The sequence below is a fragment of the Heptranchias perlo genome, unplaced genomic scaffold (assembly GCF_035084215.1).
Source record: "Heptranchias perlo isolate sHepPer1 unplaced genomic scaffold, sHepPer1.hap1 HAP1_SCAFFOLD_482, whole genome shotgun sequence".
NCBI lineage: Eukaryota > Metazoa > Chordata > Chondrichthyes > Hexanchiformes > Hexanchidae > Heptranchias > Heptranchias perlo.
The window spans coordinates 48086-68090 of NW_027139497.1; the positions used below are offsets into that span (position 1 = coordinate 48086).

General features: G+C 54.1%; 1 protein-coding gene across 2 annotated transcripts in view; it reads right to left on the minus strand.

The window, feature by feature from the left end:
- Positions 1–1964: 1964 nt before the first annotated feature.
- Positions 1965–20005, minus strand: part of LOC137313777 (ubiquitin-like modifier-activating enzyme 1) — a 41086-nt gene continuing 23045 nt past the window's right edge. For both annotated transcript variants that reach the window (XM_067979569.1, XM_067979570.1), the window contains exons 14-26: positions 19655–19810; positions 18863–19028; positions 17447–17643; positions 16368–16432; positions 14455–14650; positions 14288–14362; positions 12687–12876; positions 11527–11615; positions 8662–8754; positions 8378–8569; positions 6891–6992; positions 5506–5606; positions 1965–3128 (exon numbers count right to left, since the gene is read on the minus strand). In XM_067979569.1, the coding sequence (XP_067835670.1) occupies positions 2993–3128; positions 5506–5606; positions 6891–6992; positions 8378–8569; positions 8662–8754; positions 11527–11615; positions 12687–12876; positions 14288–14362; positions 14455–14650; positions 16368–16432; positions 17447–17643; positions 18863–19028; positions 19655–19810 (1758 nt within the window). In that variant the 3' untranslated portion in view covers positions 1965–2992. The remainder of the gene's footprint in view (positions 3129–5505; positions 5607–6890; positions 6993–8377; positions 8570–8661; positions 8755–11526; positions 11616–12686; positions 12877–14287; positions 14363–14454; positions 14651–16367; positions 16433–17446; positions 17644–18862; positions 19029–19654; positions 19811–20005) is intronic.

Sequence of the window (20005 nt, forward strand, 5' to 3'; positions counted from 1 at the left end):
GGCTGACCCCAGCAGAGGGTCCCACAGGGAGCCAGTGTGTCACTCAAGCAGCATTTCTTCATGTGTAGCCAGTGTTTAACCGTGTGGATCACCATCGAGCTGGATACGATCCTTATCGTGTACATACATACCTACCTACACCCCAAAGGTAACCTCAGGTACATAATAAATGAAGATAAATTCAGAAGAATTGCATTTATATAGCCCCTTTCCTGACCTCCAGATGTCCTAAAGCACTGCACAGCCATGAAGTGCCCATAAGCAGTTACAATGTGGCGGCTTATTTGGACAAAGCAAGATCCCACAGGCAGCAATGAGAACGACCAGAAACGTATTTTAAACGACGTTGGTTGATAAATGTTGGCCAGGGACGGCGCAGCAGACTTCCCTGCTCTTCAAGTAGCGCCGTGGGATCTTCCACGTCCAACCTGAAAGCGAAGGACGAAAGACAGCACCTTGCACGGTGCAGCGGAGGCTCCCTCTGCACTGGAGCGTCAACCGAGATTACACGCTCAAGGCTCTGGAGTGGGACCTGAACCCACAACCTTCTGCCTAAGAAACGGGGGTGGTAGCAACTGAGCAAAGGCCACCTAATGGGGATGGTCCCTAGGAGTCTGCTGGTCGATCCAGCTCATTCTCATAGCAGGCAGCGTTATTACCAACTGTAACAATTATAGGCCATGAGTCCTCACTGTTACTATTCCTTAATAATAAACCACCTTGCATTTCCTGTCCCATTGCCAGCTGCCAAGCAATATAACTGTACAAGGGGCCACTACAACGGGCTCGTGCTGGGGAAAGACCGAGCAAAAAAAGGAACAGCAATCTGCGGTTACAGGCTGCGAGAAGCCAGGATTCAGCTGAGAATCCTGCCCACACCAGCTGAACAACCTGCACTGCCGTATGTCACGGCAAAACGCCCACTTGGCCATGATGCATGACACACGCAGCCCTCCAGGACTGCACCCTAGGGAGAGAGAGAGAATCTGAGGAGTGCGTGGGGGAGGAAGGAGGAGTAAGAAACATAGCAACAGGAGGAAGTCATTCATTTCCGCAAACCTGTTCCGCCATTCAATCAGGTCGCGGCTGATCTGGATTGGCTCCCTAACCCTTAATACCCTTGCTTAAACAAAAATCTATCACGGGAATGTTGTGTTTATAAATAGAATCCAAGATTGGAGAGACAGCCTCATTACCCCAGCTGTCACCTGTCTCTGCCCAGTCCACTAATAATGTGGTCGCAGACCCATTAGGGCCTGCAGCAGAGGTCGGAGTTAGACAAAGTGCCACCCGAAACCCACCATTGCGCCAAGAATAGACTCCATTTAACTCCACGTCAGCTGCTGGAGAACTGACCTGAATTAAGACGATCATGGTGGGAGGGGTGGGCGCCTGTACACTTACGTGTGTGTGTGTGTGTGTGTGTGTGTGCGTGTTCGTTCGTGTGATCTATTACACACCTGCTGGAGCTTTTGTACCAGCTACCCAACACCTTCCAGTACAGAAAGGCAAAAATGAAAGAGCACTTTTTTTTATTTAATGAGGGGAGTTAACATCCACTCAATGTTACAAACACCAAGAAAAAAAGGTCAGAATTTTAAAATATCAGGTACCAGCTCAATTACAAACCGCGATAGAACCACACCCCAGTATGGTCCTGGCTCACTCGCCCGCCCCAGTCTGCACTGAGGCAGCACTCTCCCGGACGAGGCGATACGACGGTTGCCCGTGCTCGAGGGAGGGGGGGGGGGGGGGGGGAAATTGGAGACAGGGTCCCTGCTCCTGATCGCAATCCACTCACACCTTATTTCGGAAAGCGCACGGCCGTCGAGGACTGGTGAATAGGCGGACAGGAGAGCAGCACCTAGGCTTCATTCTGAATAACGTCACACAGTGGAGATCAGTGAGACTGACCTCAAAAGCACACAGAGAGGGATTGAGTGTTACAGTAACAACAAGACAAGTCAGCTAAACTCCATTTTATTTTATACCAGCCACAGACTAAGTGCGTCCTCAAGAATTTGTGTATTTTTTTTAAAACTTTTTTTTAAACCAGCCTCAAAGAATATAAAGATTTTTCCCTTGGCCTTTATAACATCCCACTGAAGTCTTGTTCACACATATTCCCTCTAAACACTGGGTCCGTCTGGGGTGTGCACACACACTCACACACACACACCAGTGTGAGCCAAGGAGAAAAAAAAGGGAGCAGGGGGCCTATACAGTCATACACTAAACAAAAAATATGCACACGATTAACTGATCCTTTCCGATACACAGGACAGTCCTTCCCCCCTTTTCCCTCCCCCTTTCTCCGCACCAGCAAACCTCACGTGGAAAAGTACAGCCAATACACTACTACATCGCTATGGTAACAATACAGCAAGGGGGGTCCTTGGTTTTGTATGCAGTCAGTGCTTACTAAGGGCGAGTTAAATAAAAGCAGACTCTTGTGCGCACAATGGAACTTTAAAATGGACCCATTCGAGGCTCTCTGGTTTTGTCACGCATCTACTTATTAGATCGGGGAAAACTAAGTGGAGAGGGCGCGGCCCAGGCCGGTTCGAAACACAATGCCCACAGGATGTACACGCCCAGCGACTTACGGTAAACGTACAAATGGTTACTCCCGGCACAGGACCTGTAACAGTTAAATTAACAAAAAAAAAGCAGTGGAAACTTGTGGAGCAGAGTAAGGGGTTCTCACTGATCTGCATCTGAAGACCAAAGTGACCGAGCATGCTCACAGCTGAAAGGGGAGGGGGAATGGGGGGGGGGATTTATTAAACACCCCTCCCCGTTTAACAGTAAAAAGGCAGGAATTTTTTTTTTTTTTTTTTAAAGTCAGGTCATGTTTTTTTGGAGCTCGTTCCCAGTTAAAGGTGGGTGTCAAAGAGTCCAGCTGCACTACAACTGTCATGCTTGCCGTTGGCCCGACGCCCATGTGCACCACACTGCTCCCCGACCCCCACCCCCCCCTCAAAATCCTCGCTCAACGGATTGTGTATCGAACGTAGGGCACCTCCACGTCCTCATCGTTCTCGTCGTTGCAGCACAGCTCGAAGACCAGCGCCTTCACGTGCTTGCCGATTTTCTTCTTGGAAACTTTGGTGACTATCTCAGTCATTCTGCAAGGGGTGCGGGGGGGGAAAAGAAAGAGGCACGTGAACGTCCTGGGCTACAGTAACTCCCATTTACCCAGCGCCTTTAATGTAATAAAGACGTCCGTCCCCCCCGAGGCGCTTCACCAGGAGCGTAAATCAATCAAAATCAGACACCGAGTCACAGACGGAGATATTAGGAAAGGTGACCGAAAGCTTGGTCAAAAGAGGCAGGTTTTAAAGAGAGGAGAGAGAGAGAGAGAGAGAGAGAGGCGGAGAGGTTTAGGGAGGGAATTCCAGAGCTTAGGGCCGAGGCGGCTGAAGGCACGGCCGCCAATGGCGGAGCGATGGGAATCGGGGGATGGACAAGAGGCCGGAATTGGAGGAGCGCAGAGATCTGGGAGGGTCGTAGGAGGTTACAGAGATAGGGAGAGGGGGGGGATTTGAACACGAGGATGAGAATTTTAAAAAGCGAGGGGTTCCCGGACCGGGAGCCAGTGTAGGTCAGCGAGCGCAGGGGTGACAGGTGAACGGGACTCAGTGCGAGTTAGGATACGGGGGCAGCAGAGTTTTGGATGAGCTGAAGTTCACGGAGGGCGGGAGGCCCAACTGGTCTGTGCTGGACCCCGTGCTCCACATTGTGAGGCACGTTAAGTAAAGGTGGGCCCAACAAACACCCAATTAGACCAAAGGCTGGGGGTTCACGGGGCAGGTAGAAAAAAAAACCTGCATTTCTACAGTCACGACCTCCGGACAAAGTGCTTCACAGCCAATTAAGTACTTTTTGAAGTGTGGTCACTGTTGTAATGTGGGAAACGCAGCAGCCAATTGACGCACAGCAAGATCCCACAAACAGCAATGTGATAAATCACCAGATGATTTGGGTTTTTTTTAAAAAAAGTGATGATGGTTGAGGGATAAATATTGGCCCCAGGACCCCAAAGAGAACTCCCCCAGCTCTTCTTCCAATAGTGGCCGTGGGATTTTTACATCCACCCGAGAGGGGCAGACGGGGCCTCGGTTTAACGTCTCATCCGAAAGACGGCACCTCCGACAGCGCGGCGCTCCCTCAGCACCGACCCTCCGACAGCGCGGCGCTCCCTCAGCACCGACCCTCCGACAGCGCGGCGCTCCCTCAGCACCGACCCTCCGACAGCGCGGCGCTCCCTCAGCACCGACCCTCCGACAGCGCGGCGCTCCCTCAGCACCGACCCTCCGACAGCGCGGCGCTCCCTCAGCACCGACCCTCCGACAGCGCGGCGCTCCCTCAGCACTGGGAGTATCTGCCTGGACTATGGGCTCGAGTCCCTGGAATGGGCTCAAACCCACAACTTTGCCCCTACCCCCAGTCCGTGGCGCATCAGCTGATCTCAGCGCGGACGACTGCACAACAGGCCTCAGTAGCCGCGGGGTTAAGGGGGAAGATAGAGCCTCGTTTCCAGCTTCCGACAGCAAGCCAATAATTTTTGCTGGAAAGCGAGTGCGTGGACATGTAGAGGGGACCGGTTCGTGAACCCCCTTTGCCCCGGTGACAGGAATATTCCGACGACGGTCTGGTTTCACACCTGAAGACTCAGTCGGTGCAGTGGGGATCACAGGGCCCTGAATCCAACAGGCAGATCAAACCTCTACTTCCCAGCCTTGATTCTCCTGCTGCGATTTTTTAAGAATCAAACTCCTGAAGGTGGCGACTCAAACTGGGGTACAGGTTCCACAGGGATCAGCGGCCTCCCCACCTCCCCAAACCTCACCCAATGGCCGTTCTTCACTGGCGAAACCAGTGAGCATTAGCAGACTGTTCAGCTACGAGAGCGTCACGCTCCCTCCTGATCCTACCCCTCACTTTCCAACAGGACGTCGGCGGAGGAGGAGGCACGGACACAGCTCAGGACAGCCCGAAGCGTTGACAACAAACGGATGTCTCCAAAATGGTTATTACGCAGGCAAACGCAGCAGCCAATTTGTGCACAGAAAGGTCCCGCGGACGGCAAATGAGGGGAGCAGATAATTGGCTTTTGGTTGAGGGAGGAGCGAAGGTCACAGGACACCGGGGAGAACTCCCACCGGGGGGGGGGGATCTTTTAACACCCACCTGAGCAGGGAGACGGACCATCCGAGAGTACGCTGTCTGATTTGCCCACCCCCCCCCCCCCCAGACTCGGTCGCTCAGGAGGTGCAGAGATCCCTACTGCCAGCCTGCCCAAGATCAGTTAACTCAACGCAGTTCGAGGATAGGCCACACCAGACTGGGAGAGCGACACAAAGGGCAGAGTTTGAACGCCCCAACCCCCCAGTGACTGATCACCCGTGTGGGAGCCACGCCTGGGCTCTTGGTGATGCCGGGACTGCGCTCGGTCTGGGTCCTGGGTCAGCGCGGGTGTAGTGGTCTCCAGATTATACGTACGGTTGCTCAATCCGCTCCTTGAGCTTGGCAGCGGGCATGAAGAAGGAGTACAGCATCGAGACACCCTGCGACAGCATCGTAATCTCCAACTTGTGTTCGTTCTGTTGGGGACAGGACAGAGTAAGTGCACCGGTCCCCACACAATGTTATGCCAGCCCTCCGATTTACACCTTCACAACACTGCAGAGCCCTGCATCTCCCTAGGGAGCCACTGGGTCGACCAGGTCTCTCACACACACACCCCCTCCTCTCTCACCGACCTCCACACCGAACACTCCCCCACCCCTGGCAATTGGTCTATATGTTTTCTAAATACATTGTACCGTTAAATGGGTCTGAATACACTGTACCGTTAAATCGACTACACCCGGTCTCTGGAAGGAGAGGAGCTGGACAGTCTAACTGCTGACGACAGAGCCTAATCGTTAAGATTCCCCGACATCACATCCTCTGAGGTCCCAGCTCTGCAAAAGCTGCTCTAACGGGTATTCCGTCCCACTCAAAGCAGAAAGGCAGGTGAAGGGGTGGCGGGGGAAGAAAGGGAAGTTAGGAGATGAAGTTTACAGTCGCATGGCTAATCATTGGGCTCTCCACGGGAAGGGAAGCTCTCTGGCAGGCCTGAGGAAGGATCACACCCAAACATTAACGGAGATGTGAGCCACATCCAATACTGCGGTATTACAGATAGGAACAGGAGGTCGTCGTTCAGCCCCTCAAACCTGTTCCAACATTAGATCATGGCTGATCTGTATCTCAACTCCATCTACCAGTCTTGGTGATTAACCCTTAATACCCTTGCCCAACAAAATCTATCAAGCTCTGTTCTGAAAGCTCCAATTGACCCCCAGCCTCCACAGCTTTTTGGGGGAGAGAGTTCCAGATTCCCACTCCCCTTTGTGTGAGGAAATGCTTCCCGACATCACCCCTGAACGGCCTGGCTCTAATTTTAAGGTTCTGCCCCCTTGTTCTGGACTCCCCCCACCAGAGGAAATAGTTTCTCTCCATCGACCCTATCAAATCCTTTAATCATCTTTAAACCCCTCGATTAGATCACCCCTTAATCTTCTACACTCGAGGGAATACAAGCCCGGTCTGTGCAACCTGTCCTCGGAATTTAACCCCTTCAGCCCCGGTATCATTTTCCATTATAACCCCCCATCCTTTGGGCACAAGATCGAGTGTACAATCTCTCCCACTACACGTCACCGAGCCATGCAATGATTAAGGCCAGTACAAGGCCCACATCACTCACCAGGAACTGAACGGGCCGAGTGACAAGTGGCTGGAGAGTGAATCAAAACCGATGGAGAATGCAGGGGGTTACAGATCTCGTTAGCCCAGTCTCACCACAGGGCCCAACCAACCAGTCAGGCAACGCCACTCACCTTGAAATAATCCAGGAATTGCTTTAATGTCATCTCCTCTCCACTGGGCTTCACTCCAGTTACCTCAAACCGGTCCCACAGCGTCCACTCTTTGTCATAGTACTGAGAAAACAGGCAAGCAAGGGCCAGGTGAGCGCGGGTGCAGAAGGAACAGCGAATGTTTCTGCTCAATTCGCAGGATGATGAGACGTTACCGATGACCTACCTGCCTCTCCGATACTTCCCCACAACGGCAGAAGGCACGTCAGGCCCCCCCCCCGGGGATTGTCGCTGCTCACCCAGCTTCCAGTGTTACCACAACCCCCGACACTCAGCCCCGCCAATGCGAACATCGTTCCTGGGGCAGGAAGCAGAGCAGCTCCCAGGGAAGGAACACCACGAGGGGGGGGGCCGATCCCACACTTGGGGCAAGTACGGAGCTCACCGAGGCATGTAGAATATTACATACAACAGGCAAGGCAAACCCAGATCGTCTCCACGGATGAGAAAGGGCATTCGAGCAAAGTCTAGCTCTCCAGTACCCCCAATCGCGGCCCACCCCTCCAGTACCCCCTAACCCCCAATCTAGACCCACCCCTCCAGTACCCCCTAACCCCCAATCGAGGCCCACCCCTCCAGTACCCCCTAACCCCCAATCTAGACCCACCCCTCCAGTACCCCCTAACCCCCAATCTAGACCCACCCCTCCAGTACCCCCTAACCCCCAATCGAGGCCCACCCCTCCAGTACCCCCTAACCCCCAATCTAGACCCACCCCTCCAGTACCCCCTAACCCCCAATTCTAGACCCACCCCTCCAGTACCCCCTAACCCCCAATCTAGACCCACCCCTCCAGTACCCCCTAACCCCCAATCGAGGCCCACCCCCTCCAGTACCCCCTAACCCCCAATCTAGACCCACCCCTCCAGTACCCCCTAACCCCCAATCTAGACCCACCCCTCCAGTACCCCCTAACCCCCCCAATCGAGGCCCACCCCTCCAGTACCCCCTAACCCCCAATCTAGACCCACCCCTCCAGTACCCCCTAACCCCCAATCGAGGCCCACCCCCTCCAGTACCCCCTAACCCCCAATCTAGACCCACCCCTCCAGTACCCCCTAACCCCCAATCTAGACCCACCCCTCCAGTACCCCCTAACCCCCCCAATCGAGGCCCACCCCTCCAGTACCCCCTAACCCCCAATCTAGACCCACCCCTCCAGTACCCCCTCAACCTAGACCCACCCCTCCAGTACCCCCTCAACCTAGACCCACCCCTCCCATCTCAGCTTGCAGCTGCATTCGGAACATCTGTTTTTACCTCCTCCACCCTCCGGAGCAGATTATTTCAATCCGTGCACTGAAGCTCTTCCTGGGACCCGTTTTAAGTTTTCTTGTAATATTTTACCTCCGAACCTGGACAGGGTCCCTCCTGAACCACCCACCGGGAACCGGGCCCCGGGTCAAGACACCCCGATAAAGCCCCCCCGGCCCCTCCCCTGTACTCACGGTATGTTTGGGAGCAGCAATGGGCTCAGAGAAGCCGAAAAAGGGAAGCGCCAGGTTCATGAAGCCGTTCTTGAAGGACTCCAGCTTCCCGTGCCCGAAGGCGATCTTGTAGAGCTCCAGGCAGACCAGGCCCACCACGGCCGCAGTCGTCGTGGCGATGGCGGGAATAATCTTCCCGGCGATCAGCTTGCTCTGCGGGAGGGAACAGAGGCGGACAGTTGGGTACGGGCCGGGTCACCGGGTCAGGTTTCCCCTCATCCTCCCCCAAAGTCTGGCCGACTTACCTTGTGTCTGTCAGCGGGTGGGATATCGTAGTTCTCCGCTCGGAGATTGGAAGCAGCCACGATAAAATCCATGTGGAAGTTTGTGTCGTCGTCCTGCAGAAACATTTTTTTTTAAAAAAACACACCGAGTCAAACTGAAATCACAGCTCGGGGCACAGAGAGATTTACAACAGGCCTTTAGCGGGCCCTGAATCGTGACCTTTCTCCATTCCCCTGATCACAACCGAGGCAGTCACCACGTCCAGGAGGGAGAGCTCACCGACCTCCTCAGCTCCTGTTACGCCGAACCGCACAGAGGGTAGAATTACACAGCGCAGGAGATGGCCATTCGGCCCATTGTGCCTGTGCCAGCTCTCTTGAAAGAGCTATCCCGATTAGAGAGGTGGAAACGTCTTTTCTTCAACCGGAAGTGCTGTTTTGAGACTGGCGAGCTCCAATCAGTTCTCCAGAGGCTGCAGCAACGACTGGTAAGGAAGCTGCGTCTCTGGTTGGCAGCTCCTCACAACGAACACTTGCACCAGCAGTACAGCCATCAATTCTCCCACTTCCGGTTTTATCAAGGGTTGGAAAGGCAATGAGAAGACGAGACACGGGGGAACGTTTGGGAAGGAGTTTGATCCGGGGTTTTAAAAGAAGAAATCCGTAACCAGCATGAGGACGGTCACATCACGGGGTGTGGAAAATGGACCTACACACGGACAAGACACAAATCCTCACCTCCAAACTGGACCGATAACCCCCACCAGGTCCCCTCCTCTCCGGGACATTGGTGAGCCAGACAGGTCTCGAAGGCAAACCATCGGTTTTCAGGGTCAGTTCCAGTGGTGCCACCTCACAAATCACCAAATTTAATCGAATTCCATTTCCCCAACTTGCGACTAGAACTCACCAAGTCTGGGTTACGAATCGGGAACCATGAACACTGGGCGACTGCACCCGAATCCATTAAACATTAAAATCAAAAAAGGGAAAATCGACAAGTCCCAACGTGTGCTGCCATTTTAATTAGAGCTCCCCAGTCTCAAAGCAGCTTCCAGTTTTAAAAAAACATTTCTACCCTAATCGGATTGCTCTTTCAAAGAGCCAGCAGAGGCACGATGACCGAACGGCCTCTTTCTATGCCATAAGATTCGATCCCACACAATTTTCAAACTCGATGGGGTACATTGTGAAGGAGGGACCCTTACCTTTTCAAACTCGATGGGGTACATTGTGAAGGGGGGCCCTTACCTTTTCAAACTCGATGGGGTACATTGTGAAGGAGGGACCCTTACCTTTTCAAACTCGATGGGGTACATTGTGAAGGGGGACCCTTACCTTTTCAAACTCGATGGGGTACATTGTGAAGGGGGGCCCTTACCTTTTCAAACTCGATGGGGTACATTGTGAAGGGGGGCCCTTACCTTTTCAAACTCGATGGGGTACATTGTGAAGGGGGACCCTTACCTTTTCAAACTCGATGGGGTACATTGTGAAGGGGGACCCTTACCTTTTCAAACTCGATGGGGTACATTGTGAAGGGGGGCCCTTACCTTTTCAAACTCGATGGGGTACATTGTGAAGGGGGGCCCTTACCTTTTCAAACTCGATGGGGTACATTGTGAAGGGGGGCCCTTACCTTTTCAAACTCGATGGGGTACATTGTGAAGGGGGGCCCTCACCTTTTCAAACTCGATGGGGTACATTGTGAAGGGGGGCCCTTACCTTTTCAAACTCGATGGGGTACATTGTGAAGGGGGACCCTTACCTTTTCAAACTCGATGGGGTACATTGTGAAGGGGGACCCTTACCTTTTCAAACTCGATGGGGTACATTGTGAAGGGGGGCCCTTACCTTTTCAAACTCGATGGGGTACATTGTGAAGGGGGGCCCTTACCTTTTCAAACTCGATGGGGTACATTGTGAAGGGGGGCCCTTACCTTTTCAAACTCGATGGGGTACATTCTGAAGGGGGGCCCTTACCTTTTCAAACTCGATGGGGTACATTGTGAAGGGGGGCCCTTACCTTTTCAAACTCGATGGGGTACATTGTGAAGGGGGGCCCTTACCTTTTCAAACTCGATGGGGTACATTGTGAAGGGGGGCCCTTACCTTTTCAAACTCGATGGGGTACATTGTGAAGGGGGGCCCTTACCTTTTCAAACTCGATGGGGTACATTGTGAAGGGGGGCCCTTACCTTTTCAAACTCGATGGGGTACATTGTGAAGGGGGGCCCTTACCTTTTCAAACTCGATGGGGTACATTGTGAAGGGGGGCCCTTACCTTTTCAAACTCGATGGGGTACATTGTGAAGGGGGGCCCTTACCTTTTCAAACTCGATGGGGTACATTGTGAAGGGGGGCCCTTACCTTTTCAAACTCGATGGGGTACATTGTGAAGGGGGACCCTTACCTTTTCAAACTCGATGGGGTACATTGTGAAGGGGGGCCCTTACCTTTTCAAACTCGATGGGGTACATTGTGAAGGGGGGCCCTTACCTTTTCAAACTCGATGGGGTACATTGTGAAGGGGGGCCCTTACCTTTTCAAACTCGATGGGGTACATTGTGAAGGGGGGCCCTTACCTTTTCAAACTCGATGGGGTACATTGTGAAGGGGGGCCCTTACCTTTTCAAACTCGATGGGGTACATTGTGAAGGGGGGCCCTTACCTTTTCAAACTCGATGGGGTACATTGTGAAGGGGGGCCCTTACCTTTTCAAACTCGATGGGGTACATTGTGAAGGGGGACCCTTACCTTTTCAAACTCGATGGGGTACATTGTGAAGGGGGACCCTTACCTTTTCAAACTCGATGGGGTACATTGTGAAGGGGGACCCTTACCTTTTCAAACTCGATGGGGTACATTCTGAAGGGGGGCCCTTACCTTTTCAAACTCGATGGGGTACATTCTGAAGGTGGACAGTGCCTCCAGAGAAGGAAGTGTGGTTTTCAGCTCCTCCAATCGGCTGTCATCTACAGCAAACACAAGCAGTTAACCTGGGCTCAGACACCTTATCTCTCCCCTGAACTACATCTCCCTGAACACCCCACTGTACCAGAGTGTCATTTAATCCTGTACACACACAGCAAGTGACGGGGGCAGGGGGGGGCGTTTCGTGTACTCTTCCCCATCCACCTCCCCCGGATCAAGTACCGACTGCAGCGAAAAGCAGCAAGAGGGGCAAACTCGGTTCCCCCGGACTGCACTTCCTCACGCTGAGCACTGGCACCAGCAGTACAGCCTTCTCCTCTCCCACTTCACGTTTTATTAAGGGTTGGAAAGTCAATAAGGAAGGATGTCAAGAGGGTGCGGAGGTGATTTACCGGAATGGTCCCAGGGACGAGGGACTCCGATTATGTGGAGAGACTGGAGAAGCTGGGATTGTTCTCCTTGGGGCAGAGAGGGTTAAGGGGAGATTTAAATCGAGGTGTTCAAAATCAGGAGGGGTTTTGATCGAGTAAATAAGGAGAAACTGTTTCCAGTGGCAGGAGGGTCGGGAACCAGAGGACACAGATTTAAGGTAATTGGCAAAAGAACCAGAGGGGGGGGATGAGGAGAATGTTTTTTTATGCAGCGAGTTGTTCTGATCTGGAATTCACTGCCTGAAAGGGCGGTGGAAGCAGATTCAATAATAACTTTCAAAAGGGAATTGGATAAATACTTGAAGGGGAGAAAAATTGCAGGGCTGAGGGGAAAGGGCCGGGGGGAGTGGGAATAATTGGACAGCTCTTTCAAAGAGATGGCATGTGCCTTCTCCTACACATGGAGATTATTTGATCTCCCAGATGACTTTTGCTGACAGATGGGAACAGGAGGAGGCCATTCAGCCCCTCGAGCCTGTTCCGCCATTCAATGGCTGATCTGTACCAGGACTCCATCTACCTTACTTGCTTCCGAAAACCCTTAATACCCTGACCCAACAAGAACAGGAACAGTAACACCGAGGCAGAGGCCAGGCTGGACCGAGAGCCTTCGTCACTCGCTCACGGGCCCCTTTCCCCTGCGGACCGTGACACGACCGGAAATATATTCCAGACACTCACCGACTGAAGCGTTAGAGTTCTGGAGCTCTTGATCGGAAACGTGGATTTTGACGCCAGATTTCGGTGTGAAAATCGGCACTTTGACACACTTCAGTATCTCGATGATGTGAGTCGTGTCTCTCGACCCTTTAATGCCGTATGTCTGTGCAAAGAGGTTAGCAGCAGCCACCACATAGTCCATGTGAAGGGTCTACGGGGAGGGGGAAAAGAGAGGAGCAGATTAAACTGTGAACCAGACCGCAGCCAGCTCCCACCGTAGGTTTAGAAAGAGACTGATCCTCAAAGACTGCCCCAACTTAGCAAAAGGAAGGGGGAGTTCTGTCTGCTAGTTAAAGCACTTCAGCTCTGCAAGTAGAAAGCCCCCCAGGTCCCGATTCCACTCCCCGTCAACACCAGGAGTGGGCTGCATTAAGTGGAAAGCCCCCCATTAACACCAGGAGGGGGCTGCATTAATTAGAAAGCCCCCCAGTTCCTGATTCCACTCCCTGTTAACACCAGGAGTGGGCTGCATTAATTAGAAAGCCCCCCATTAACACCAGGAGGGGGCTGCATTAATTAGAAAGCCCTCCAGTTCCTGATTCCACTCCCTGTTAACACCAGGAGTGGGCTGCATTAATTAGAAAGCCCCCCATTAACACCAGGAGGGGGCTGCATTAATTAGAAAGCCCACCCAGTTCCGGATTCCGCTCCCAGTTAACACCAGGAGGGGGCTGCATTAATTAGAAAGCCCACCCAGTTCCCGATTCCGCTCCCAGTTAACACCAGGAGGGGGCTGCATTAATTAGAAAGCCCACCCAGTTCCCGATTCCACTCCCCGTTAACACCAGGAGTGGGCTGCATTAATTAGAAAGCCCCCATTAACACCAGGAGGGGGCTGCATTAATTAGAAAGCCCACCCAGTTCCCGATTCCGCTCCCAGTTAACACCAGGAGGGGGCTGCATTAATTAGAAAGCCCCCCATTAACACCAGGAGGGGGCTGCATTAATTAGAAAGCCCCCCATTAACACCAGGAGGGGGCTGCATTAATTAGAAAGCCCCCCAGTTCCTGATTCCACTCCCCGTTAACACCAGGAGGGGGCTGCATTAATTAGAAAGCCCCCCATTAACACCAGGAGGGGGCTGCATTAATTAGAAAGCCCCCCATTAACACCAGGAGGGGGCTGCATTAATTAGAAAGCCCCCCAGTTCCTGATTCCACTCCCCGTTAACACCAGGAGGGGGCTGCATTAATTAGAAAGCCCCCCAGTTCCTGATTCCACTCCCCGTTAACACCAGGAGTGGGCTGCATTAATTAGAAAGCCCCCCAGTTCCCGATTCCACTCCCCGTTAACACCAGGAGTGGGCTGCATTAATTAGAAAGCCCCCCAGTTCCCGATTCCACTCCCCGTTAACACCAGGAGGGGGCTGCATTCATTAGAAAGCCCCCCATTAACACCAGGAGTGGGCTGCATTAATTAGAAAGCCCCCCCAGTTCCCGATTCCGCTCCCAGTTAACACCAGGAGTGGGCTGCATTAATTAGAAAGCCCCCCATTAACACCAGGAGGGGGCTGCATTAATTAGAAAGCCCACCCAGTTCCCGATTCCGCTCCCTGCACTTACATTCGTCACGTCAAACTCCAGTGGGTGAGGACACCGCTTTGGACCAGACCAGAATGGAGTGCCTGAGGTTGTGACCTAGAGGAGAAGAGAAGAGTTAAGAGCCATTACTGCCGGTCCGAGGGTACCGTCCCACATCAGCGGGGGCCCGGGCCGCAGGGCTGCTGTACCTGGTCGGGTGGGAAGTTGTGCAGGAGCTGTCGGATGTTGTTGTTGTACTGGATCTGCCAGTGGTTGCGAGCCCACGTCACGCAGTCCTCCCACGTCTTGGGCCGCTCGGTCACCAGGCTCTTGAAGGCCGCCTCCAACACCTCCAGGGGCTGAGCCCCCGGCAGCTTCAGGGTGCGCTCCATGAACTTGGAATCCCTGCGGCGCGAAAAGGAGAGAACACCAGTTAGCGGGAAAGTAAGGAGGGGGCGGTGGGGTATAATCGCAACCATGGTGAGCTGAGCTGCTGCACGGCCGTACGAGGGGGGGGGGGCTGGAATATCAAGCTCAGTCCAGGATGGGGTGGGGTGGAGCTTCGAGCGTTGCTGTGGCTGCTCCCGCCCAGGCCGGTGGAGAGTATTTGCACCCACAGACACCTCCCCGTGCGTTGGGCATGATTCCAACCACAGGAGGGGGTTCCCCCTTTCAACCCCCCAGCTCGCTGCTGCTACACCTGGTCCAACACCATCACGGGACGCCCGGCTGTGCCAAACCCCTTTTTCCCCTACGTTGCTTGGCCTTACCGCGCACCTCAGAGCTGGCACTGAGCGCAGGGATTGACAGGAGGAGTGAGGCTGGGATACGAAGAGGTGGGCTTGGTGTAAGGAGGTGGTTAGTGAACGAGTGACAGTGAGGACTGTAGAAGGGGGCCATTAAGCACCAACAGCCACATGCAGGACCAATGCTCTCAGCTGCCTCACAGAGATATTAAGTGACAGGTGTGTTCCGGGCTGTAGTGCGTGGGTTTATAAGCTTTCAGGGCACAGCGTTAGCAAAACTGAAGACTGCCAGCACAGCCAGTGAAGTTTCCATTCCCAGTTGCAGCTTGGTGCGGTGACTTCTCCTTTGAACGTCCTCTGGTCTCCCACCAGCAGGGTGGTACATAACCCCTCCATCCACATCCTCTGGTCACCCACCAGCAGGGTGGTACATAACCCCTCCATCCACATCCTCTGGTCTCCCACCAGCAGGGTGGTACATAACCCCTCCATCCACATCCTCTGGTCACCCACCAGGAGGGTGGTACATAACCCCTCCATCCACATCCTCTGGTCTCCCACCAGCAGGGTGGCACATAACCCCTCCATCCACATCCTCTGGTCTCCCACCAGGAGGGTGGTACATAACCCCTCCAGCCACATCCTCTGGTCTCCCACCAGGAGGGTGGCACATAACCCCTCCATCCACATCCTCTGGTCTCCCACCAGGAGGGTGGTACATAACCCCTCCATCCACATCCTCTGGTCTCCCACCAGGAGGGTGGCACATAACCCCTCCATCCACATCCTCTGGTCACCCACCAGCAGGGTGGCACATAACCCCTCCATCCACATCCTCTGGTCTCCCACCAGGAGGGTGGTACATAACCCCTCCATCCACATCCTCTGGTCTCCCACCAGGAGGGTGGCACATAACCCCTCCATCCACATCCTCTGGTCACCCACCAGCAGGGTGGCACATAACCCCTCCATCCACATCCTCTGGTCTCCCACCAGGAGGGTGGTACATAACCCCTCCAGCCACATCCTCTGGTGTCCCACCAGCAGGGTGGTACATAACCCCTCCATCCACTTCAATGGAATTGGACACAACCCCCACAGCAAGGGGAGAATCTCAGCTGTGTCAGAGCCACAGGCGGGCAGTCGACAGACACCCAAGGAACGGAAAGCTTGTCGACGGACACCGGGGATGGGAGAATCAGCCCCTCCCGGCCCCCAGGCAGTACCGAGCGCGGCTCCGACATGCTGTGGCTGCTGGTTAACGGAGTTCTCACTTCACCGCACAGTTAAGATGCCCATTACGCGCGGGTAAGACTGTTGCTTCAGGTACAGCACTGAGCAAACCAGGGAGCGAGCGAGAGCAAGAACCAACTTACTGTATATACTGATTGACGTTTTCAGCTGGCTGTTTGAACAGTCCTTCAAACTCATCACGAGCCCACTGCAAGATAAAAAGGACCAACTCAAGTCACGTCAGTGTGTCAGTAGATTAGAGTGTTCAGCTAATAATCATAAACAGACCCCTGCAAACCCCCCCACCAATCACACCCGGTAAAACTGCAGGGGGACTCAAAAATCTCCAACTAATTTCTCTCAAACTCTCCTAACACAGCAGCTAGGCTTCCTCGGAGGCAGGAGGGGCAGGACACTGCTCCCAAAACAGACCACTCCACCAAGCACAATCCAGACTCGATAGCTAAACCATTCAGGTGCAGAACAGAGAGCGCATTCAACACCTGGGGGGTGACAAGTCACCGCAACACCAGCCTATCGGGAGCCCCAGGGCGAAATCATTCCACACAGATACCAAGAGTCCTCGCTGATCTACACCGGCTCAGCAACACCTCGAATTTAAAATTCTCATCCTCGAGTTCAAACCCCTCCCCCCTCCCTATCTCTGTAACCTCCTCCAGCCCCTAGAACCCTCCAAGATCTCTGCGCTCCTCCAATTCTGGCCTCTTGCGCATCCCCCGATTTCCATCGCTCCACCATTGGCGGCCGTGCCTTCAGCTGCCTCGGCCCCTAAGCTCTGGAATTCCCTCCCTAAACCTCTCCGTCTCTCTCTCCTCCTTTAAGACGCTGCTTAAAACCTCCCCCTCTTTGACCAAGCCTGTCCTGATATCCACGTGCCTCGGTGTCAATTATTCTCTGATTTATGGTCCTGTGAAGCGCCTTGGGATGTTTTTAACTATGTTAAAGGGGCTGCATAAATAATCATTTTACACTCTTCAATGCTGCGGGACACTCCAGTCAATCCGCTCCGACTAATTCAGCCCCGAGGACAGACCTGAACCCAACAGCGCCTCGCCCGAGTGCCACACAGCTCAGAACCCTCTCCTGGCACAAGCTGATCTCTGGTGGGGGCAGGAGACGAAACCTCAGGTGCCCGCCCGTTACTCGACTTGCCACCTGCGACCACACTGCCCGCGTGCGTGACGCTCGACCCAGGCCTCACCTGCAAGGTGTGCTCGATGGCGTTGGGGAAGTTCTTGAGGGTGCAGATGGGGATGGACTTCTCCGGCGGGTCCTGGCTGGAGCTGTACGACTCGGTTAGGAAGGGAATGACCACTTGCACGTTACCCTTTGTGCCCAGTGTGCCCGACTCCAACAGGGGCTTGCGGTAATACACACACCGCCTGTCCATGTACATTCCTGTAGGGGGGGGGGGGGGGGGGGGAGGAGGAGGAGGAAGCAAAGCACTGCGTTAGGAACCGGGGGTGTTAGGAGCGCAGACATCTTACACACGGCTGTCGACAGGAGACGCCACACAATACATGAGCCTGTTTGGAACCAGAACAGCTTTTGTTAATAAGGCTGTGGGGCCCACAGTATCACCTTCTCCCTCCGCTGTCTGCTTCAATGCTATGGTGAGTGTAAAGGTTCCCTCATAACTTCTAATTTGAAGACTTCACCACAGGTAACAATTTGCTCGGAGGCTGAGAAAGGGCCGGAACAGAACAAGGTTATTTGTTCCGCAGGAAGTGGGAACCGTCCACAGCTTCTGGACTGGTTTCCCCCGGAAACGCTCCTGGATCAGGACCACCTCCGCTCTCGTGTGCAGGACTCGCTCCTACCGAACCCCTCCCCGTGACCCTCCAATAAATGGAGATGAAGCAGCGGGACAGAGCAGTGCCCTGCACCGTAGGTGGGCACCATCGCCGCCCTGCTCCTCCTAGAATTTCAAGCACAGAAACACACCATTCGGCCCATCAGGTCTATCCCGGTGTTTATGCTCCACACGAGCCTCCTCCCTCCCTACTCCATCTCACCCTATCAGCATATCCTTCTATTCCTTTCTCCCTCATCTGTTTATCCAGCTTCCCCTTAAATCCATCTCTGTTATTCCCCTCAACCACTCCCTGTGGGAGTGAGTTCCACATTCTCACCACTCTCTGGGTAAAGAAGTTTCTCCTGAATTCCCGATTGGATTTATTACTGACTGTCTTATATTTATGGCCCCGAGTTCTGGTCTCCCCCACAAGTGGAAGCATCTTCTCTACGTCTACCCTATCGAACCCCTTCATAATTTTAAAGACCTCGATCAGGTCACCCCCAGCCTTCTCTTAAAAGAGCCCCAGCCTGTTCAGTCTTTCCCGATAGTTATAACCGCAGCTCTTGGCACCTGTTTACACTGTGCTGGAGCCCTGGGTGACATGCCCCATTGACTGGGGGGGGGGGGGATTAGAAACACACAGCCTGTCTCCTCAGACTGCGTCGCCTTTGCTCTGCACCCCTAGAGGCCCCCCCCAGCGCTGTTCACAAACAAGGGGGGCTGGTTGCTGGCTGAAGAGCCGCTCCCACAGCCCTCGGCCCCCCCCACTCCCCCCAGCGCAGAGACACGTTGCAGCTGGGCGAGCGCGGAGACACGTACTGGCATCGACATTGTCCAGGGCGTTGGCCACGCCGTCCAGAGCCTCGAAGAAGTCGTCGTCATAAACCTTCTCTGTGTCGGGGCCCACCCGGTTCTGGTGGGCGGTGACCCGAATGTTGGGGTTCATCTGCTTCACCGCGGCTGCCGCTGTCTCAGACTTCATTTTCTGCGTTTGGGGGAGGAGGAGGAGGAGGAGGAAAGTAAACTTTGTATTAGCGGGCGATAAGTGGCAGGAAACACTCAACGCGTCTCCCCCGGGGGGTCCAGGCCCAGCCCGAGGGGCGAAGTCTCCCGCCCGCCTGTCTTGTCATCTACCACCTTCGCCCCCGAAGGTGCAAACTCTCACCAGGTTAACAGGGACAGGAGGAGGCCATTCAGTCCCTTCACTCCATTTACCCGCCTTTGCTCCATATCCCTCGATACCCTCACTCAACAAAAATCTATCGCTCTCAGTCTTGAAAGCTCCAATTGACCCCCAGCATCCACAGCCTTTTTGGGGGAGAGAGTTCCAGATTCCCACTCCCCCTTTGTGTGAAGAAATGCTTCCCGACATCACCCCTGAACGGCCTGGCTCTAATTTTAAGGTTCTGCCCCCTTGTTCTGGACTCCCCCCACCAGAGGAAATAGTTTCTCTCTATCGACCCCTCGATTAAATCACCCCTTAATCTTCTACACTCGAGGGAATACAAGCCCGGTCTGTGCAACCTGTCCTCGTAATTTAACCCTTTCAGCCCCGGTTCCTTTCTGTCCGGTCCCACTGCGGCCCACAGACCCGGCTCGCTCTGCACTTACAGTCACGTCCCACGGCCTGAAGAGGAACTGGCGGTTGAGGTTGGATTTCTCGATGGTGTCCATGTCGGTGACAGTCAGCTCCCCTCCCTCGCCGCAGGCCAGGCCAATCATGGCAAAGTTCTTCAGCAGCTCGCAGCCAATGGCTCCGGCACCAACCTGCAGAAACCAGCAATCAATCCGTCACCAGTAGCCGGCGAGACGCAGCAAAGCCGCTCAACCACAGACAGCCTCTCACACTCCACCCCTCGCCCGAAAGTGTGGGGGCAGATCGGGGGCAGGCAGCCCTGGGACCATCACCCACACCGAGGATATCTGCTGCGGGAGCAATGGTCAAACAGAGAGCCACCCCTC